At 42.4% G+C, this 22,384-nt stretch overlaps 5 protein-coding genes and 1 long non-coding RNA gene across 7 annotated transcripts; 3 read left to right on the top strand and 3 right to left on the bottom strand.

Moving 5' to 3' along the window:
- Positions 1-82: 82 nt before the first annotated feature.
- Lipt2 (Lipoyl(octanoyl) transferase 2) lies at positions 83-8,720 on the top strand. The gene has a single exon (XM_070996929.1). It carries the CDS (start codon positions 148-150, stop codon positions 853-855), a length of 708 nt encoding a protein of 235 aa, XP_070853030.1. The 5' UTR covers positions 83-147; the 3' UTR covers positions 856-8,720.
- On the bottom strand, positions 4,541-8,431 carry LOC108011635 (tRNA (guanine(10)-N(2))-methyltransferase homolog). The gene is made up of 3 exons (XM_017076824.4): positions 8,270-8,431; positions 5,213-6,008; positions 4,541-5,153 (listed from the first exon to the last, which is right to left on the bottom strand). The coding sequence occupies exons 1-3, from the start codon at positions 8,393-8,395 to the stop codon at positions 4,609-4,611; spliced, it is 1,467 nt and encodes a 488-aa protein (XP_016932313.4). The 5' UTR covers positions 8,396-8,431; the 3' UTR covers positions 4,541-4,608.
- eIF3a (eukaryotic translation initiation factor 3 subunit a) lies at positions 8,602-12,729 on the top strand. The gene is made up of 4 exons (XM_017076823.4): positions 8,602-8,751; positions 8,849-9,933; positions 9,987-12,297; positions 12,441-12,729. The coding sequence occupies exons 1-4, from the start codon at positions 8,703-8,705 to the stop codon at positions 12,488-12,490; spliced, it is 3,495 nt and encodes a 1,164-aa protein (XP_016932312.3). The 5' UTR covers positions 8,602-8,702; the 3' UTR covers positions 12,491-12,729.
- LOC136117018 (uncharacterized) lies at positions 12,499-14,391 on the bottom strand. The gene is made up of 2 exons (XR_010654191.2): positions 14,136-14,391; positions 12,499-14,035 (listed from the first exon to the last, which is right to left on the bottom strand). It is a non-coding gene; the product is annotated as an uncharacterized lncRNA (long non-coding RNA).
- Positions 13,527-21,822, top strand: srl (PGC-1 family member spargel). Of its 2 annotated transcripts, none has more exons than XM_065865413.2 (7): positions 13,527-13,888; positions 17,718-17,842; positions 17,894-17,999; positions 18,065-18,883; positions 18,950-20,796; positions 20,856-21,001; positions 21,065-21,822. In XM_065865413.2, the coding sequence occupies exons 2-7, from the start codon at positions 17,745-17,747 to the stop codon at positions 21,262-21,264; spliced, it is 3,216 nt and encodes a 1,071-aa protein (XP_065721485.2). In that variant the 5' UTR covers positions 13,527-13,888; positions 17,718-17,744; the 3' UTR covers positions 21,265-21,822. The 2 variants fall into 2 exon arrangements, with proteins under 2 accessions (XP_065721485.2, XP_016932337.4); XM_017076848.4 differs by having other exon boundaries at positions 17,712-17,842.
- LOC108011653 (uncharacterized) lies at positions 16,341-17,692 on the bottom strand. Its single transcript, XM_065865229.2, has one exon. The coding sequence runs from the start codon at positions 17,533-17,535 to the stop codon at positions 16,447-16,449; it is 1,089 nt and encodes a 362-aa protein (XP_065721301.2). The 5' UTR covers positions 17,536-17,692; the 3' UTR covers positions 16,341-16,446.
- Positions 21,823-22,384: the final 562 nt, after the last annotated feature.

Genomic DNA, 22,384 nt, shown 5'->3' with positions numbered 1-22,384 from the left:
GTTTTTTATTGCAACAAGTCTGCACATCAAGCCGATATATCGATGAACTTATCGATAGGACCCGAAGACTATTAGTATTTTTGTTAAGCTAGTATTATTTAAATATTAAACCAAGCAGAATGGTTTTAGTTGTTAAAAAGTCAAAACATGTCATCGAGCCGACCCCTGGTGACCGTGGTACGAGCGGGACGCCATAGCTTCTCGGAGGGAATGCACTTGCAGCAACGCCTGGCGAAGTCTACCCAGATTCTGGACCCACCCTCGGAGTTCCGAAACTACCTGGTGCTGCAGGAGCACGATCCCGTCTACACAGTCGGCCTGAGGACAAAGGATTACACGGAGGAGGATGAGCGTCGACTCCGCCGGCTGGGAGCCGACTTCCATCGCACGGATCGCGGCGGCTTGATCACGTTCCACGGCCCCGGCCAGTTGGTGGCCTACCCCATCTTGCACCTGCGCCAGTTCAAAGCGAGCATGCGCTGGTACGTGGCCACGCTAGAGCGGACGGTCATCGAAGCCTGCCGCCAGCTGGGTATTCCCAATGCCACCACAACCAAGGAGACCGGCATCTGGGTGGGCAACCAAAAGATCTGCGCAATCGGTGTCCACGGCTCCCGTTACGTCACCACGCACGGCATTGGCCTCAATTGCTGCACGGACCTTCGATGGTTCGAGCATATTGTGCCCTGCGGAATTGAGGGCAAGGGTGTGACCTCGCTGAGCCAGGAGCTGGACAGACATGTCCCCATCCAGGAGGCCAGCGACGCACTCCTGAGCAGCTTCGCCAATGTGTTTGAATGCCGCCTGCAGGATCAGACCGAAGGCAAAGTAACAAAAAGTTCAGAAGTAAAATAACTATTAGTATGCTACTTATTTTGTACATAAAACAAAGTTAAGCTATTTGAATTATGGATCGATTTTTCTGATCTGATGCACTCAGGGTGTTCCCCAAACTATTAATTAGTTGAATTTTATAAGCTGTCCACACACACAAACAATTTATCAACATGGAATCTGTTAAACAGCCTTTAGGATGTTAGGATTAACAAAGTTATTTGACATGGAAGTTACCAAAATGTAAAATTTGTTCGTGCTTTGTAATACGTATGTAGGTATACCCGATACTTGTAAAGTAAAAGGGTATATTGACTATTGACTACTTCACATCTCTTTTAATATGTAGATAATTAGGAACTAAGCAAGCACCTGCAAGACAGATGGTTAAAAATACTTTTAGTCTATGAAAACAGCCAAAATTACACTCATAAAAATGTTTTAATTCGGCCTAAAAAACCAACTTTTCGCCCTTATGTTTACAAAATCGCCATAAAATGGGGACCAAAAGCGATTTGAGCTTGGTTTTATAAAAAATGTTCTAAAAAATCCTATGGAACTTTGGTCAAATTTTGTGTTTCAAGACCTAACTAAGAAATATTGTTTAAAAAACAAAGAAAAAAAAGTGTTGGCTCCCTGAGGGCCGTTCAGTTAAATGTGCAATGTACAATGCATAAGGCCACCACCACAACCACACCACTATCCATTTTCAAACCTTTTGTGCGATTTTTAAGGCGATCTTCCGTGTATCTAGAGGAGAAACAGCATCAAATCTAGGCTGAAAAGGGAAAATGTGAAACCAAGCAGCTCCGTTTAAATCACTATAAATATAAAAAAATGGAAAAACTAACCCTAAACATTTTTTTTTTTGGGGACCTTCCTTAAATTTAGTTCAGAGTTTTCGTGAGTTTCAAAAATTTGTCGCATTTTAATGGCGAATTCGAATAATATATAAGCTATAAGCTTTTTAAAAACGCACACAAAAAAACTAAGTAAAATAAAAATAGAACAAGAGAAAACGCTATAGTTAATGGCCTCGACTATTAGATACCCGTTACTCAGCTTAAGGGAGTGCGAGAGGGGTCGGGGTAACTGCAAGAAGAATATTTCAAAAATCATTTTGCTTATATTTTTTATGATTTTTTGAAAATGTTTAGAAACATGAATTTGAGCCCTATTTTTCTTTTTTTCATACAAATTTTTTCCGACATTGTCATCTTCAAAAGTCATAAAAAATATAAGCAAAATGATTTTTGAAAAACCCTTTTTCAGTTACTATTATTTTTGTTTGGAGAAATATTTTGCATCAAAAAATTTAAGTTTTCAAGTCGAGGAAAAAAGTTTAAAAAGTAGATGCTTACACAAATTCGTCCTTTTCAATAAGTACTGAATGGGTTAAGAAATGTATTGTAACGACATTTATATTACCTTTCCATTGATGCCATAGTTTACAAGAAGATAGTTCGAGTAATGAGTATATTTACCTTTTGTTTTGTCAAAATACTTATGCCGACCAGAGTATGCTTAAAGCAACTCTGGTGTGCAATCTCGATTGAATTGCAAAATATTGATTATTATTAGATTAAAGCTTTATAATGACTGGTCCGATTTAAAATTTAAATCACGTTTTAACCAACATCGCCGTTTTGAACGTGCAGTCGTTCCAGTCTTCCAGTTTCCAATCACAAAAGAAACGAAAGAATCAATACGAACTTACTGGGTTTTGTAAATGATATCTTAAGTCGCCGCCAGTCATCAGGTCGGAAAACATGAATACACTCAAAATAAAATTAACCCTATATTTTAGAAAATCGCCATTACAATTTCTTTATGTAATTTAGTTTCAAAAAGACAAATTATTAATCAATCAATATTGTCTATATTTCCGATCCCCCTCCCCCAAAGCTCTTTTTTATAACGATAATTTTATTTTGAGTGTATATTTAAGGAAAATAATTTTTTGAGTGTAGCCTTATAGTTTCTAAAGAACTACCGCTACAAATATGTACATATGTGCTATATGTATATGTCGCTGAAAATATAATGCAATATCATAATCACGATGCCTATGGTTAAAGTGTCTAAATAAAATATGTAGTTCTAAATTATAACTAATACAATAGTTATAAAATTATATCAAGCTCTTTTTACCACTTATTTGATATCTTCTCAAAAACTTGTCTGGGAATCCTCAAATTCTGATATGTATATAACACTTGGTAATAGTGCAGAACAGCGAAAAAATTACCCTCGATGGCCCGCGGTTTCTTAAGAACTGAGGACCAAATGTTTTTCCATGGAAAAGTAGCCTATTCTAATGTTTTAAGTTTTGTGCTATAAAAACATAAAAAAATAAGCATTCTTAAAAATTCAACAACAGTTTGTAATTGCCTTTATAGAAGGCTAGTCCCTAAAACCGAGAATTAAACATCCTTGATGGGCAGTGATTCTTTAAAAACTCGTGTGACCACGGATGGCTAACATACAGTGTGCCACTTAGTTCATGCTACAGCAGACTTTTTATACTTTAGTTAACAATAACTCCTTTATTGAAATATAAACAAAAAAAGTAAGGATGCCATGTTGTATATTTCAACAATATTAATAATATTACAAATTAATACAACAACTTTTTCCCATAGTTTAATTAAAAATTCGAAAAAAACTTAAAAACTTAATACATTTTGTTCCACAAAAGTGATGATACACCTTCTATAAAGTTAACTAAAAAGTTAATTTTACCGTTTTTAATTAAATTTAATATTTCGTGGCGTATTCCTTTATATTAATGACTTCATTAAGTCGTCTTGGCATGGATGAAACTAATGCTTCCAGATAAGATGGGTCCATTTTGTTCCACTCCTCCTGTAGCGCTGATTTATTCGATCCGACTTATTGCGAATCTCGCGACCACTTATGTTTTTCTCAAGTTGATTCCATACGTGCTCTATGGGGATTAGGTCGGGACTCTGCGGAGGTGGTTTAAGCAGGTGGCGGAACATTATACAGTAGCCGTAGGCGAGTACTTAAGGCCTTGTGTTTTGGATCATTATCTTGGTAAACGTAAAAAGATGATCCAATTCCAAGCTTATCTGCGCTTTGCTTTAAGTTCCTTTTAATGATCTCGATATACATTTTGTGATCCATAACTCCGTCAATGAATTCTATGTTCCCGACGCCTGCAGAGCCCATACAACCCCAAACCATTACTCCTCCTCCACCGTGCTTTACGGTTTTAATCGTATATTTTGGTTTATAGGCATCTCCAGGTCGCCGCCAAACCCTAAAACGGCCATCCGATCCAAATATGTTATATTTTGACTCGTCAGTGAAAATAACATTTCTCCAGAACTCAACGGGATGATTTTTGTAGGTTTTAGCGAATTCAAGTCTCTAAAGGCGTATATGACTTTGTATAACTTTGTAATGTTAATCTAAATAATCCGAGAGAAAGATTACCTTAGCTTACAAAGTATTATTTTGAAACCACAGATTTTTAATTCTGCGGCTCTATATAGTAGTCGCCTTCACACACTCTCCTGGTGCGCTTCGTCCCTACGTGGTCTGCCGTCCATAGTGATTGATTAAAATGGTTACCTGAATACGGTTATATGATGTCGAGGCACTCGGCTAGTGATCCTGATCACTTTATAGGGTCAGAAACGGTTCCTTCCACCTGTTACATACATACATTTAATCGAATACATTATACCATGTCATCTACGGGTATAAATATTTATATTCGTTTCTTTATATTTAATAAATATAAAATTATCAGTTAAAACGAGCCTTGTTAAGGCTACATTTTTTAGAACGCCCGTTCGAGGGAATCTTTCCACGCGCTTCCATCTCGACACGGCCCTGTTCCCGCTGCTCAGCCTTTCGCATTCGACGGTCCTTGCGTGACTCCAGATCGTTGTTAAAGTATCGATCCCTAAAGTCCTGTGGGAGCGTGGACATCTGTGTAGCGCTTGCCAACGACCGGTCTGGCGAACTGTACTCGGAACATTTTTCGTAGGTGAGCAAGCGTCGTGCAGTGTTCCCAGTTAATGGCTGCTCTGAGTTGGCCAACAGATTCAAATACTGATGATGTGGGACCATCTTGGGGTCGTAGTCCTCGCGGTGGAAAGGCAGCCAACACACAAGGCGACCACCTAGTCTTAAGTGCCTCGCAGCGAACTCCAGCAAGTCTCCGTAAAGACTTTGCAAGGAGTAGTGCGACGTTGACGGATAATGCACCATGTCCTCTCTTCTAGAGTTGTCCTTGGAGCTGTTCTTAGTCTCCACCTTTTCTGTGGCCTCGCGTATTCCGTAAGGAGCTAAAAAGAATAAGAGTCCATTTATACACATTTTAAAGTGCGGTAAAATGTTGACTTACGATCTGTTATGATGCTGTCGAAAGATATGCGAGGATGCCACAATCGGTTGGAGAAGTCCGCAACCACCACGTCTACGTAGCGATCCGCGCAACCGTACTGTTTTAGGTTAGCCCTGATGCTCTCGTCCTTCTCACGCACTTTCTGAGTAATGCGGCTAGGTCGGCAGCGAGCGTGCACCATCATGTAGTCTATATCGGCTCCTAGGACATAGCCGCCCCACTTTGCCGCGCTTACCAAAAGCGAGCCCGTGCCAACAAAGGGGTCGAATACAAGGTCACCTTCGCGCACCATTGCCTGGTTGGCCATCAGCAGGCTCAGCTGGGCGTCCATGCTCGTGTTCCCGATGAACTTTCGCTGCTTTAATGACAGGTCTTTGATAAGATGCCTCTGACCAGAGGCCAACAGTCGGCCAAATAGAATGTCCTTAGGTTCGGGCGGCACATCTGTGGGATCCAGGCCCCAAAATTCGATGTACCACCACTCAACCTGGGGATTCTTCAAGTTGACCGTTCCTTCTATCGGTAAATAATCCATAGACTCGATTTTCGCGACTTTTTCCCGCTGGCTGAAGTGCTTGTTGTAAGTCTCCACCACGATCTTGAAGCTGGTATCTGGTCGGAAATATCCTGCCAGCGCGTGTCGGTTTGTGTCTACGTGATTCCGAAGCGTCTCGTGAAATTCGGTTAAGTTGTTGGCGTGGGCGTAGAGCTCGAAAATCGCGCGTAGTAAAACAGATCGGGAAGCGTATTTCAGGGCAGCCTCCTTGTCTCGGAACTCGACCAACCAAAAGGGTTTCTACAAAATAAAAATGCGTAAACATGGTTTATTTACAATCCATTGGTTTTTCGTTATACCCGTTACGCGTAGAGTAAAAAAGTATGTAACAGGTAGACGGAAGCGTTTCCGACCTTATAAAGTAAGTAAATACACCCTTGATCAGGATGACTAGCCGAGTTAATGTAGTCATGTCCGGCTGTCCGTAGGAACGCTGAGATCTCGGAAACTATAAAAGCTACAAAGTTAACATGTATTGATTTGGTCTATATCTTTCGATAAACCTAAAAAAATTTACCACGCCCACTATAACTCTAAAATCTGTCTGTTGCCCACATTTCTAAGATTCTGTTAGTGTAAATGGGAATTTGCTTTGTTCATCAATACCTGTCTACAAAATCGGACAATTCATTAAGTTATTAATTCATTAATAATTATTGTAATTGCCGCTGGGAGGCGCTTTGCAAAAAAGGGTCGTTTTTCTGCTTGCGTATTTTTATCTCCATTGAGATCCCTTTAGCTAAGTAACGGGTGTCTGATAGTCGAGGCGCAACTGTTGTTTAAGAACTTTTGCACATGACTATTGCGTTAAGACATAGTATTTATTTGGCTATCTATTTATAGCTGTTTTCCAAAAGTGTTACTAAAAGTTTCTTAAATTGGCCTTTTTAACACCATTTAAATATTTCCATGACCTTAAAATAGAGTTTGGATTAGAATCAAAATGCAATGCTCAGGCAGAGCTAGTTGTTCTAAACTGGTAAAAATTGCATATTTTTTTAATAATAACTTTCAAACGTTACTTCTTACGGTTTTTTTCGACGCGTGTCTTCGGCAAAAATACAATTAGGCTGATAATCTGGAAGAGTTATGCAAACCTACCCAACAGCTCCAACTTTCTTCATTTTCACGTTTACACTTTCATGGCTTTTCCTTCCCAATGGTGTATCACTTGTTAATATCGAATTGTCGCAGCAAATTTGCATTTAATTGTGAAAATGTAGTAGTAGCCTTCGGACTTTAAAATGGTACATGTCTCTGTTTATTTTGGATAGACGCTTTACAGTCACTAAATTGTTGAAAAATTTGCAAAGTTTGCTAAGTTGTAGCTTACAATTTACTATACACAATGTAGTCTACATATATATCAAATTAAAACACCTCTTACCGAGGTAAGGGGTCGTGACGATCGCATTTTCAACTTACAAAAGTTCTGATATTATATTATGTGACCAAAAATGATTGTAAATTCAACTAAATAAGTATACTTCCCAAAATGTTCCCGTTCTGCCCGCTCCAGCCAAATATTTAATCTTCTCGCTACCCTATTGCAGCGTGTTGAATTAGAAAAATTTTGAAAGTGTATTTATTGAAATGAAATGCTTGTAGAATTTTTCGTCACATAATTTGATATCAGAACTTTTGTAAGTTGAGGTGCGATCGTCACGATCCCTTACATCGTTAAGGGGTGTTTTTATTATACCCGTTATTCCTAGAGTAAAAGGGTATACTATATTCGTCGGAAAGTATGTAACAGGTAGAAGGAAGCGTTTCCGACCCCATAAATTAATAGATCTCGGAAACTATAAAAGTTAGTTTGGACTTGGCATGCAGATTCTTGAGCTTCTGGGACAGTGCAACATTATTTCAGAAAGGGTGCCACGCATACTCTAACGCACATACGCCCACGATAAAACCTGTCTAGCCCCATATTTTTAAGCATTTTGTCAAAAAAAATGCAATTTTTTTTCATTATCAAAATCTATCTTAATCCCAAAAAGTGTCGAAATTTGATCATCTATTAAAAATTAAATCGGAAACGCTTTCTTCTACCTGCTACGTACTTTCCAACGAATGTAATACATATACTCCTTTACTCAACGAGTAACGGGCATTAAAATAACGTAGTTTCTTTCCTAATTATAAATAATTACATAACTTATTATATTTTCTCTCAGTATCTTTCCGAAAAGAAAAAGACTTTTCTGAGAGTTTTATCCAAATAGCTTTAAAAAGACGGACATGGCTAGATCGACTTGTCCAGTGATGCTGATCAATAATATGCATACATATATACATACATATATATGTACTTAATGGGGAAACGTCTGGCTGAAATCATTATACCCCTCTGCAAGAGTTTAAAAAGTCCACTTTAATGTATACATAAATACCATTTTATGTGGTCGGAAATGTCTCCTCACTGGCTTTTCAAAATGGGCTTTAAGTCTTGTTTATAATAAATTAAATTTTAAAATATTAGTCTAGAATTTCAAATTTACCAAGGTCTGTTCAGTGAGCCTCCGGACCTGGAGTCCGAACATTTTAACGAGCGAGTCGAACTCCTGAACTCGAAAGTCGACATGCTCCTGGGCGAACCACAAGATGTATTTTCTATAGCTGGTCATTTAAATTTTAGTTTTTTGGGCGGATTCACATCCGAGTTCTCCGCGTGTTTTTGTTTACATCGGGAAGGGTTGTCGTGCGGCCGGGCCAAAATGGTAAACTATCGAGTGCCGATACGCACTATCGATAACATCGGCTGGGTGCAGCCATGCGAGCCGTCAACTCGGCCATTTTGCATAAATCCCGCAGGCCACACGTAGGCGAGCCGAAGATTTTAACAATTTTCCGCAGCTTCAGGTCTGAAAACCGTCTAGACCTGTTAACGAAATCAATTTCAAGTGCCGCCGCAAGTAATTCAAGCAATTGAAGATGGCTCGCTACACGCAACGCCCGGAAAATGCTCTGAAAAGAGCCAATGGTGAGTGTGCTGAAAATTTTCCATGCGGTGACCGAAGAGAACAGCCGTGGCCCCGCAACTGCGCTCTCTTAATACGACGCGTCTCTTTTCGCCGCAGAGTTCATCGAGGTGGGCAAGCCGCTGAGGGCGCTGGACACTCTGCAGGAAGTGTTCCGGAACAAGCGATGGAACTATGCCTACTCGGAGACGGTTATCGAGCCGCTCATGTTCAAGTACCTGTACCTGTGCGTGGAACTCAAGAAGTCGCACATCGCCAAGGAGGGACTCTTCCAGTACCGGAACATGTTCCAACTGGTAAACGTGAACTCGCTGGAGAACGTAATCCGCGGCTACCTAAAGATGGCAGAGGAGCACACGGAGGCCGCTCAGGCGCAGTCCTCAGCGGCCGTGGCCGTCCTGGAGCTGGATGACTTGGACAATATTGCCACGCCCGAGAGCATCCTGATGAGCGCCGTGTGCGGCGAGGACGCCCAGGACCGCTCCGACCGCACCATCCTGCTGCCGTGGGTCAAGTTTCTTTGGGAGTCCTACTGCCAGTGCTTGGAATTGCTCCGCGTGAATACCCACTGCGAGGCGCTGTACCACGACATCGCCCGGATGGCCTTCCAGTTCTGTCTCAAGTACAACCGCAAAAGCGAGTTCCGGCGCCTGTGCGACAAGCTGCGCAAGCACTTGGAGGACATCTGCAAGAGCAGCAACCAGACCACTGGTGTCTCGATCAACAAGGTGGAGACGCAGCAGCTATGTTTGGACACCAGGCTATACCTGCTCGACTCTGCCATTCAGATGGAGCTGTGGCAGGAGGCCTACAAGGCAATCGAGGATATCCACGGTCTGATGGCCCTGTCCAAGAAGACGCCCGTGCCCAAGACCATGGCAAACTACTACCAGAAGTTGGCCATGGTCTTCAGCAAGGCGGGAAACCAGCTCTTCCACGCTGCAGCCCTGCTGAAGCTCTTTCAGCTAACGCGCGAGCTGAAGAAGAACCTGACCAAGGACGATTTGCAGCGCATGGCTGCCCATGTCCTCCTGGCTACCCTTTCTATTCCGCTGCCCTCGGCCCATCCAGAGTTCGACAGGTTCATCGAGGCGGACAAGAGCCCCCTGGAAAAGGCACAGAAACTGGCCGTGCTCCTGGGTCTTCCCCAGCCGCCCACCCGAGTTTCGCTTATTCGCGAAGTGGTATGTATCGCATATCTTAAAAATTACTTGTTACTAATCCAAGCAAATTTAAGGTACGCTTAAATGTTCCCCAACTCGTATCGGAGGACTTCCGCAATCTGTACAACTGGCTGGAGGTGGATTTTAACCCACTAAACCTGTGCAAGCGCATTCAGTCTATTGTAGACGTCATTGAGGGCGGTCCCGAGAACACTCTACTCACTCCCTACATCCAGTCCCTGAAAGACGTCACCATCATGCGTTTGATTCGTCAGATCTCTCAGGTCTATGAAAGCATCCAGTTTCAGCGTCTGTTGCAGCTGGCCAGCTTCTGCAACATTTTTGAGTTAGAAAAGCTACTGGTCGAGTCGGTGCGACATAACGACATGCAGATCCGCATCGACCATCAGAAGAACAGCATCTACTTTGGCACTGATCTGACCGAAAGCCAGCGCGAGTACCGACCCGACGGGCCTGCACTGCAGTCCATGCCGTCGGAACAGATTCGCTCCCAGTTGGTTAACATGTCTACCGTGCTGACAAGGGCTGTTTCCATCGTCTATCCAAACCGTGAACGGGACCAGAGGGCCAAGCTCCGCACCCAGATGGTGCACCACTACCACGAGATCAAGGATCGCGAGCATCAGCGAATCCTTCAGCGCCAAAAGATCATCGAGGACAGAAAGGAATACATCGAGAAGCAAAACAATGCACGCGAGGAAGAGGAGGCCAGGCGCCAGGAGGAAGAATCGCGCAAGGCAAAACTGGCCGAGCAGAAGCGCCTCGAGCAAGAGCAGGAAGAGCGGGAGCGCAAGCGCCATCAAAACGAGATCCAAGCCATCCGGGAGAAGAGTCTGAAGGAAAAGGTGCAGCAAATCTCGCAAACGGCCCACGGAAAGAAGATGCTCTCCAAGCTGGACGAGGAAGGCATCAAGAAGTTGGACGCCGAGCAGATCGCTAAGCGGGAGAGCGAGGAACTGCAGCGCGAGGCCAAGGAACTGCAATCAAAGCTCAAATCGCAGGAGAAGAAAATCGACTATTTTGAGCGTGCCAAACGCCTGGAGGAGATTCCGCTTTTTGAAAAATACTTGGCCGAAAAGCAGGTTAAGGACAAGGAGTTCTGGGAGGCTACCGAGAAGACGCGCATTGAGAATGCCATCACCGAACGGAAGGACGCTGTCAGCCAGCAGGAGCGTCTCAAACGTATGTATCCCGACCGGGATGAATTCCTCGAGGCGCTTAAGAAGGAACGTGCTTCTCTCTATGTTGAAAAGCTCAAGAAGTTCGAGATTGCCCTGGAGGCGGAGCGCAAAAAACGCTTGGCTGACCGCATTGTTCGACGCCGAGAAGAGCGCCGCCAGGCTTTTATTCGCGAAAAGGAGGAAGAGCGTCTCCGAAAAGAGGAGGAGATTCGCTTGGCTCAGGCTGCCGAGGAACGCGCCGCAGCAGAGGCCCGCCGTTTAGAGCGTGAGGCCGAGGACGAGAAGCGGCGCGCACAGTACGAAAAGCAGCGTGCCAAGGAGGAGGAGGCCGAGCGCAAAATCAAGGAAGACCGTGAGCGTCTAGCCCGGGAGGTGGTCGTGGAGCGCGAACGCACCGAGAAGGAACGCGACACCTGGCGTCCCCGTGGAAGTGACCGTCCAAGTGCCTCTGCCGGCGGTGCCGGGGAGTGGCGTCGAGCTGCGCCTGCGGCCAGCGATCGCAACGACCGGGGTGGGGAACGTATCGAGAGGGGAGGTGAACGTATAGAGCGTGGAGGCGAACGTATTGAGCGTGGAGGAGAGCGCATCGAACGCGGAGACCGCGTCGAACGTGGTGGAGAACGCATGGAACGTGGAGGAGACCGTGATCGCAAGGACAACGAAGGAGCGGACTCCTCATGGCGCGTACGACGTGAGCCAGATTCCCAGCGTGCTGCTGTCCCCAAAGACAGTGGAGCTCCCCAATCCCGGGACGACAAGTGGCGACGTGGCGGAGAGCGAGAGCGCGACTTCCGCAACGACGGACCTCGCCGGGATAGGGACGATGGACCTCGCCGGGATAGGGATGATGGACCTCGCCGTGACCGTGACGATGGACCGCGCCGGGAGCGAGATGATCGAGATGACCGCGGTGGATTCCGTCGCAACGAAGGCCCACGTCGTACTGAAGAGCCTCAGCGCGAGACTGGCGGCAACTGGCGCGACGCACCACGTCAGGGTGATCGTGAAAATCGCCGTACGACTGGCGAACGGCGCGATCGTGATGTGCGCGACGCACGAGGGGATCTTCGCGGACCTGCTCCTAAAGAAGCAGTCAGTGGCGGCGGAGGCGGCAACTGGCGTACGGCTCCTGCACCTCGCGAGGAAAAGCCCGCAGCCAAACGTGATCAACCCCAAGACAAGGGTGAGTAGTAGGGCATGTCGATTAGTATGGGGCCTAAAAAAGTGACAGATCGTACGACTTTCAGGCATCCAAATCGACCCACCCTAATTTATGACTTACCGCCAGGTTAAGGGGACACATTCATAACATTTTATATTTTTTAGAGAACAAAGCCGCCGATGATGGTGAATGGACCAGTGTCAAGCGTCGTTAAACTGCTCCGGATCTTCGTTTATTGATTCGTAGTTGCCCGGCATTTTCGTATATACGCAACATAATAATCTTTATAAGTTTTCATTTTATCCGATTTGTACTTTATTGGAATAGAGCCTATTCGGCTCGGTATACTAAATCTATTCAATGCTTGTGCCAGACAGTTAAAAAGGAGTTAGTCAGTGAACCGCTACTCCTTAAAGTACTTTCGAATAAAATAAACACGTTCTAAATTATCAATAGTATTCTTTTCCAAGGGCGCAAATACTTTGTTTTGTAAACAGCTTTTATTCACTTTTGGACACCAATAAGCGTTAGGATTAATAATATTAATAATAATAATAATGCTCTATTATTTTTAATCGATATCGACGGGTTAGTTTTCAGACAGATATTTTCAAAATATACCGATTGGTTTAAAGTTTCAACAAAATCTTACGGCTGTATTTCTTTAAGTATTCCCTACTGTTGAATTGCTGAAATGTTAAAAATTTAACAGAAAACATAAGCAATCAAAGGCACGACCCCAAATGGTCCTATTGAATTTTCTAGCAGCCCTGACTTGTTTTAAAATTTTTCGGAAGTAAAAACTTATCTTTTTTTATCAGCATAGGTTAGTGACTAAAGTTATTAATAAAATAATAAGAAATATATACTTTTTAAATTGATTTTAAAGTAAATAATGCATACTGGTGATACAGGAAGTTACAGGGCTGCCATTGCTTTTTAATAATATAAGGGGAAAGCTTTGGTTTAAAATGGAGTTTGTATGGATCAGCTGATAAAGAGCTGACCAAAATTAAACAATTCAACAGTTAAGGAATATCCATACCCTACCTTTATTTTCGTAAGCCATGGTCAGATATTAAATTAAATAAAACGTATTTCTGTAAATAATGTTGAATGTTTAAATAAGTAGCTATAAAATGTACCACCAAGACATCGGTTATAGCTAAAATAAGGACCATTCATACTTCTCCAGCCCTTGCTCGGTATTTTTGCCAGAACTTGGTTTAGGATTGTCAGCAGACTCATGAATGGCCACACTGTTTACTCCGCTGCCGCGAAACAAGTCGGTCCACGTGAACATATTTTGGGCAATGTGTGATTCCCGACTCATGAGATAAAGTGTTTGTGGGTGCATTGTGGTGAAGTGACGTTGGCCAACCTTGAACAGTGGGTGTCCTTTGAGTGGCGGAGACGCATAAAGGCTGCTGCTGGCTGTCGGCCGAATAAGGCCTGTGCTTGTGAGGGTGCTGCAGACGCGGCGCTGAACATGTGAGGTTAAAGCAGACGGACAAACAGACGGCGGCAACAAATACGAAACGATTCGGCTAGCGTGGGCCCACATTTTAATAACAGAGTGATCCTGTGCTGCGAGCAGTTGCGATTTCAGAAGGTAATGTTGCACGGCGGACCCTTAAGTTTGCTGATAGCGAGTTGGAACGAGATCCGCTCTGTATTTCGCCTGTTGCCTCAAAGCAGCTCCCCAAGAAAACAGCTTTCCAAACAAATGTGACAAAATGTGAAAGGTGCTTGTGAAGACCTGCGAGAAGTATTCGATTCGGTTGTTGTTCGTAAAAAATCAAAAGCACATGGCGTGGCGGCGGCATTTACGCACACTCCCATCGCGGGCACACACTTACACGTGGTTGGGGCAACACATGTGCGGGCTGCTTCTTCTTCCCGCTGAGGAGTGTGCGCATGTTTGTTATTGTCGTCTTCCCGTGTTTTTGAAGTTGGTTTTAAGTTCGATTAACGTTGTCATAATATAAGGTTGATCAAACGCTAGTTCCCAACCTGTTGATCTGTTGCTGGTGATGTCTTAAGGGTGCTGTTTTAGGGGGCTACTGCAGATGCCACGCGGAGTTGCCGTTCCAGCTGTTTTACGGCTACTTTCTAGCCACCTTTAAAGCAAAAAAAATTCAAAAATGAAAACTACTTTACGAAAACGTTCCCAATTGTCGTTAACATCGTCAAATAAATATATTAAATGTGCACGCAGATACAGTTTAAAACGGCACTAATCGGGCGACTCTTATTTGTTACAATCGCATACAAATTTGTCCTACTTTTTACGACATTTTGTAGTCACTTTCTTATAATTGTAAATGGAACAAGCGGTTCAAATATGCCAAAGTTGGGCAGACAACATACATGATCAAGTCAACGATTCTCGCTGATTTGGCGCCTATTTTATATAGAAGGGTTAGCGAAAATTTTTGAAATATCGTATCTATGATATTCGCATTTCGCAAAATTATGGAGCTTGGAACTGCATTTTGAGAAATTTTAGCATTTCAGGAACCTTGAGAATGTTGAATAAAAATGGCAGTAATCAATGTTTTTACAAAAATCTTGGTGTTTAAAAAGATATATTTATTTTAGAGTAAATAAGTAGAAATAAAAATACGTTAACGAAACTTATATGATTCATGTTAAAACAAAAACTTTATTCTGAAATCCCGAAATTAACTTCATGCAAGAGATACCAAGAGATTATCTTATTCTTAGAGATCTGTTAAAAATGGTTTGGTTTTTATTGATATACATCTGCTTCTTCACCACATCTATCTTCAAGCCTTGTGTAACGATTCGACTGGATCTGTCCACTTACTAAAGCTCCTCACAGGAAATCGCTGGTATGAAAAGTATTTGCAGGCAACCTCATTAAGTTTTCAGCAGATGTCTTTACTCGCCTAAAACAAAAGAATTATATAATTATATATTATATATATAATAATATAATATATATATAATAATATAATATATATATAATAATATAATATATATATAATATGTATAATAGTAAAATTAACATAAATTGCCTTCTTATTCAGTAACACATTTTAAAAATTTAAATACGTCGATGCTTTGATGTTTCTCCACATTTACTCTTGAATCGTTGAAAGCAGAGTTGTCACTTTGTTTTGTATAAAAACCATGGCAACTCTGTAACATTTAAGTGGCACACTTTTTTTTTGCAAAACCGGGAACTTTGAAATTTAATTACAAGAGAACCATGTCCGAACCATGTCTTTTTGCTCGTAAATTCTTAAGAAATCGCGGTCCATCGAGGATAATTTTTTCGCGAGTTTTGGGGGTGAGTCCTCTAATCTAGAGTATTACCGTAGTTCATTTTACTTATTAATGTTATTATACGGTTACAAATAATTTAAAATATATGTGTAAACTAACCTGTGGGGAAAATTAGACTGGAATTATTTGGGATAGTTCCCTCTATTAGTGAAATTTCATTTTTAAGAAATACTCAAAATTATCTTTAAAACAAGAGAAAAAGCTATAGTCGTTGGCTTCGACTGTTTGATTCCCGTTACTAAGCTAAAGGGAGTGCAAGATATATGAAGATATGCTTGCAGGAAATCGGTTGTTTTCTTTTCGAGCTCGATTTGGAGATGACTTTCATGTCGATTTTCGCTTCCAGATTCCATTCTTGAATAAAAGTGCTCAATTTTTTAAAGCTACACTGTGTATATTTTATCCTAACGGTTTTCATTTCATTATTGAGGTTATTCGGATACATTACATCCCCTATGTTGCTAAGGCACTCGTAAGAAACTCCGGCACCTACTTATATGTATTATACATCTCCTCCCGCTCCGATTTTTTCTATGCCTTCTCCTCACGTCCCCCTTCTACAGCCTCAAACCCGAGATTTTTTTGACTCTAAAACCAAACTCAACCTTGCTTTCGTTTCGATATCGAAAAAAAGTGAAAAGATGAATCGATCTCGGTTATTTTCGCTCTCAATTTTTCTGGTTGTATGGTCAAAAAAGTTTTCTACCTGTTAACTTCTTTCCAACGAAGACAATATATCCGTTTACTCTACGAGTAACGGGAAAATAAACCAAATTAATAACACATCGAATTGATTTAGGCTTGTTTGCATTCTTTGGACCTTTTATTTGGTTTCACGGTATTAAGACTTAAAAATGATTAGATTTGTTTCTTTGTTTTTTGCTGCTTCTTTTCTCGCGATGCTCGTGGCAGTGCCAGAATTGTATGCTTATTACGCATCTTCTCCAGAATTTGTTCACGGTTTCTGTCGAGCTCAACTAGCTGTTCTTCTACTTGTTCCATCATCTCGGATGGTAGCTGCAAATATGATTGGACATCAACGTTCTTTCTCGCAAGTTCAGTAAGCTGAAGGGCCTGCCGAGCATTGGTGCCTGTCAAAATAAAGTAGCCCGTGTTGCCCAAGACCTTTAGTGGTTCGTACCCAGAGCTCGGATTTGTCTCCGATCTCGGCTCCATTGGAAGGACAGCCGGGGTCCAACTTTCTCCTTCGAGGTTCTGATCACTTTGGATATTTATCCCCGATCCTAGCAAAGGGTCCGTCTTTAAACTCATGAGCTCGTTGACCTTCAACTGAAAATCTGGAGTTCGCTGGGCTCCTTTTTCCCTTAGATGTTGGGGACTTGACCCCAGACCGTTTCGCTTGGGAAGGACCGTATGCAAATGAGACTTAATTTGTTTGCAAATTTTGGATACCAATGGGAAGACCGAGTTAGCAGCTGTTCTAATATTAATAGTGTCAGTCGCTTTACTGGCTGTCATTGATTCCTGTGAAAGGGATTTGTTATTCTGGTCATACCAGGTAGTAGAGGTAGTAAAAACTTGTTCCAAGTTCAAGGCACTTTTTTTGACCTCCGAGAGAAATGATTTTCTATAACTAGATTTTCGAATTTTTTGCAGAGCATCACATGGTTGTTCCGTATTCTGTAATTTATCGCCAGCTTGGTTCGAAGTCAGTAGTTCTGTCTTGTCATCCTTCTTGTTTCTACCCAAAATCGCCTTAGGCATTTCTTCAGCTCTTTTGCTTACCATTAAATCTCTAGCTGATGATGCAGTAAGAACAGTTGGGATTGCGTCGGAAGGTTTGCCACCTCCGACTCGAGGTTCATCACATTGATTCACACCACCCGTTGGTAAGGGTCCAGGTCCTTTCTGATGCGCTTCTTCTTCAGCTTTTCGCTTGGACTCTGCAGCTTTGCGCTGACGCCTTGTTATCACTTTTTTTGGCATTTCTCGTTTGGTATCAGATCTAATACGATGTGAGTTTAAAACGTCAATTATCCAACAGGCCTATATGTATTTGATGTTTGGCTTTTGAAAACGTACATGTGGTTGGATTGATAACGAAAAAGCTGCTTTGATTAATTTGGACCTCAAGAGCCCCAAATTAATATGTTTTTATTTAGTTGCAGTATACGCTGAAGAACTTGTAAGCAGCTATGGATTCCCGAATGCTAAATGTTTTCCAAGAAGATCCCTTTGAGGGAAACTACGCCAAATACGAATCTGATCCGAATTTCTGGTCATCTAACGATGAGTAAGTGTCTGTTATTGACAAAATGATCACAAACTCATGCAATACTCCCAGTTTACAACTGACAGATACACTTAGCGGTATTCTGCCCATTGTGCCCACAGATGAGTCCCTCCTCGGCACCAACCGCGAGGAGGATCTGCAAAACAGAAAGAATCTGGTAGGTTTTGTTTTGAAAGGCATTCAAGTGGTCACGGATTCTATCGAAACTTATTCTTTGAACAGCTGATCTACAGTGACTTTGTGGAAAAGGAGCTGGGCGACCAAGATGCAAACGTGCTTAATGCACAGGTCTACCAGGCCATCACCGACAGCGACGTCGAGGTGGCCTACGAGCAGCAGCGTCAGATAAGCGCTATTGTAGAGTATGACAGAGGAGATGTTGGAATTGACTGTCTTACAGAAGAGGAGGACGCACAGAGCCAGTGCAGTGCCTCCACATTTCGGACCCGCACTGACAGCTCATCGATTGGTGACTATGAGTCGCATTCCAGCGACTACGAAGACGAATATGATATTGGCAACGAGGATCAGGACCAAAGTTTGTTCCCCGTCAATGACAAAATCGTCACCCCGCAGAGCGCCAGCGAGCGCAAGGGACGAACGCTGAGTACAAACACAGTTATCTCAGAAGTAGATGCATTCGGACTAAATATCGACGTCAATAACTTTGACTTAGCTGACTTTATTACCAAAGATGATTTTGCCGAAAATCTAAACGCCTGTCGCATAAAAGAGACTCTGCAAGCACAGGAATCACCTAAGCCTAATACTGATGCAGTAGTAACCCCAGTTTTATATCCATCCGTGGCAACGACTGTGGTAAAACCAAAAGTTCATTCCGCCAAGGCAAGGGACTCTGATTATGACTCGGACTCAATTATCGACGTTGAAACTGTCGATGTTATCGATGTGGATGAGACTATTTGGGCAACTGGTCAGACAACGGAATCAGTTCCAAATTCCACTGATTTGAGCTATGTGGACAATGTAAGTGCGGACCCTTCCTGGTGTCCCAAGAAGACCTTGCAGATTGTTAAAGAGGTAAGAAGTAAGGCTAAGTTATTAATTAAAAATTATTATTAAAAGATTCTGTCAAATTTCGCACAGTATAAACCCATGCAACAGGAGACCCATCAACTCGCAGCTCCAACTGTAAGCAAACAGAAACCTGCAAATATTTGCCTAGTGCCCAATAAAAAGCAGTGTGACTTTCTTAAGCGAAAGGTTGGAGGGACCTTCTTGTCTAAGCCATCTAAGATAGCACCCAAAAAAGTGAACGAGGCTTCAAAATTGTTAAGTAACAAGCAGCCGCCAGCAAACCAAATTCCATGTACAGGTCTAGGCTTGGGTGGAAAAAACCTTTCCCTCCTTAAGCAGGAAAGAGACGCCGCAGTGTCAGCAAGTGCGCCAGAAAAATCTTCGGCACAACCAACCTCCGCGATAACCTCGACTGCGACGCTGACACCAGCCCCAAAGCGAAAGTTAAATCTGGAAGAGTACAAACAGCGTCGATGTGGCGGCGTTGGCAACGTAAAAAGCAAACCGACTCCGGCAAAGCAGGCGAAACTAGAAGTGGCCAGCAAATTTTCCACTCCTTCCCCTGTTTTAAAGCCAACGCCATCGCCTCAGAAAGCAGCAATAGTGAACATTGTTAACAGCCTGAAGTGCCCCAGTAAAGAACAAACTTCTTTGCCTATGGATCCGATTACAGTAGCCAAGAACAAGGTGTTGCGCATGCTAGAGATGAAACGGGCTCAACAGCTAAAGATAATCGATTCTCGCGTATCAGCCAAGGTGCCACGGGTAACTAAGTTGCCGCCACTTAAGGATATTGTCAAGGACACCTATTGTATGGAAACTGAAGATCCCGATCCAGTGATTTGTCCACCCAGCAACAAACTTCACTCGGACTATGAGGAGATTATAATAGTTTCAGTTAGTTGCAATACGGACATAACAATACCGCCTAATCAATTAAGCAAGGCCTCCCCTCGTTCTCTTTTAAAGTCATCAGTCTTGCTGTACAACATATCTAACGGTCAAGATACCACTAAGAACATAAGCAACTCCCTAATTGCTAGCATACAAAGTGAAGTTGTCAGACAAACCAGTAGCACTACCCTCGCGACGATACCGTCCATTGCCACACAAGCTGTGAGTTCGACTGACAAAAATGTTCAGCATGGCGAAGACATGGTAATTATGCACTTGCCCAAAGACCGGGTGCGCAAAACTCTTGTAACCATTGCCACCCAAACTGATCTGCAACCGGAATTCCCACTCTTGTCGCTTCCTCCAACACGAAAGTCTCGAGAACGTACACGACGTAATTACCGCAAGCGACGACCCCATGGCTCGGGTTCAAATGTGTCCAATTCTTCGAGTGGCTCATCCTCAGACTGTAACAGTTCTGTGTCATACAGATCTCGATCGCGATCCGATTCAATTGAGCAGCTGCGTAACTTGGATGCAGCAGCAACATTTTTGGGAGGCAGTACTGGGAACGGCGGTTATTCTTCTCGCAGCACTCAGCGCCATCGCAGCTCAGTGAGCTCTTCATCTTACTCAGAGGCAGGCAGGTACGAGCGCAGACAACGTCGCACTAGCTACAACAAGCGACGTTCCAAAAACAAAAAGAGGGCCAGCGACTCCTCATCCTGCTCCGGCTCCGAGAAAAGCGATCGCGAACGTAGCCGCAGTCCGCACAACAAACTACGCAGCTCGCGTTCCCGCTCGCGTTCAAGGTCTGGCTCGCGCTACCCTAATAATAACTGCCCTAATAACAACAATCGACGCGGATTCACCGATCGTAACGTTTCGCAACCGGCCGTAGAGGAGCGAAGAATCGTCTACGTCGGTCGCATTGAGCAGGAGACCACAAAGGAACTGTTACGTCGAAAATTTTTGCCTTATGGAAGCATTAAACAGATAACAATACATTACAAAGAAAATGGGTAAGAGGGAAAAGTCTGAACAAATATTTAAAACCACAACTAATTATATTTTATATTAGAATGAAATACGGGTTTGTCACCTACGAAAGAGCGCAGGACGCATTCACGGCCATCGACACGAGTCCTAGAGACTCGCAAATTAACATGTATGATATAAGTTTTGGAGGAAGACGTGCTTTCTGTCGTGCATCCTACGCTGACTTGGGTAAGTGAAATGTTTCATGCTCTATGATACGTACTTAATTTGTCCCTAATTTGTTCGTTTTAGATAATGCTGGTATCAATAATTACCACTCGTATGTGTTTCCCAAGGAGGCACCAGCACCGAAAGTACAGGAAGACTCTTTCGAAGCTTTGTTGCTTAAAGTAAAGGCAAAGTTAAGTGCTGGTAAGCCGGCAGTAGCTAGTCCTCTTGTCGAGCCACAACGAGCTCCAGCTTCTGTATCCCAGGACAACAGTCAGATGTGACATTTTGGCAGAAAGCTGCTTAATTTCGTAATTTTAATTTTAATTTTTCTGAGAATATGAAGTACGTTACAAGCATTCTTCTACTACTATTCTTGCATAACTGTAGACCAATCCCCGAAGTTTCTAGCTGTATAACTGAAAAGCCTGATTATAATTCATAATTTATCGTAACATAGTTGACAGAGCTATGCAAGCAATAAAACTATTGCAATATACATTAGGGTAATTGTATTGACCGAAAATGAAAACTAAAAACAAAACAACAAGAAATTGAAATGAAAATGGAATTGTGATAACCGCGTAATGCATACAAAGTCATTTATTGCATGTAAGTTAGCAGAAGATCCATAGAAATAGAAAAATGCACTCAAATAGCTTTGTAACAATGTATCTAACCACCACATCAATTGAACTGAAAACACAACCAGCCACCCCTGCAACAATAACAAATCAAATGTGTTGAAAATATCAAATATGTATATAATGTATGTATTTTGAGAGAGCAAGGAACGCGCATGGAGCATGCGTCTGCCGAGAATTAAACTGTTGATAACTAAACTTTGATATTAGTTTTTAAAGAACATATTTTTTACGTACTTTTAATTTACTCAGTAACTTTTGAATAACAACCACATTATCCACAAAAGCTACACTTAGGCTATTTTGAAATCTTCAACTTGGAAATTGCAGTTAGACTTGTTTCGATTTTCAAATTTTTATTAAATTAATTTTAGCAATGGTAAGTTCAAACTCTGAATTTGAATGTAGTCTTTATTATATTCTATTAGGATTTCTCTGACACGAAATGAGTTCAAATAAAAAAGTAATTTTTTTGATATGATTTGCTAATTTAGAAACTACGGCCCAAAAAATTTACATTAGTAGCAGAAACTAATTGTTCTTTTATATCTTTTATACTACTTTTCCCTTTTGATAATTTAATAAAATTTTTCTATTTTCAAACAAATGAATTTGAATCCGGACCCATTGTTATGAATTTTGATTTTTTTCTTTTTTTTACAATAACCTTGGGTGTTATACTTGTTCAACAAGGTAAAGGGGCCTTATCCATTTCTGATTTTTTAACCATTACAGAGGATGTTATATTTTCCGTCTTAGG

Source organism: Drosophila suzukii, chromosome 3 (assembly GCF_043229965.1).
Source record: "Drosophila suzukii chromosome 3, CBGP_Dsuzu_IsoJpt1.0, whole genome shotgun sequence".
Classification (NCBI taxonomy): Eukaryota; Metazoa; Arthropoda; class Insecta; order Diptera; family Drosophilidae; genus Drosophila; species Drosophila suzukii.
This window is presented reverse-complemented; position numbering and strand designations above follow the sequence as displayed.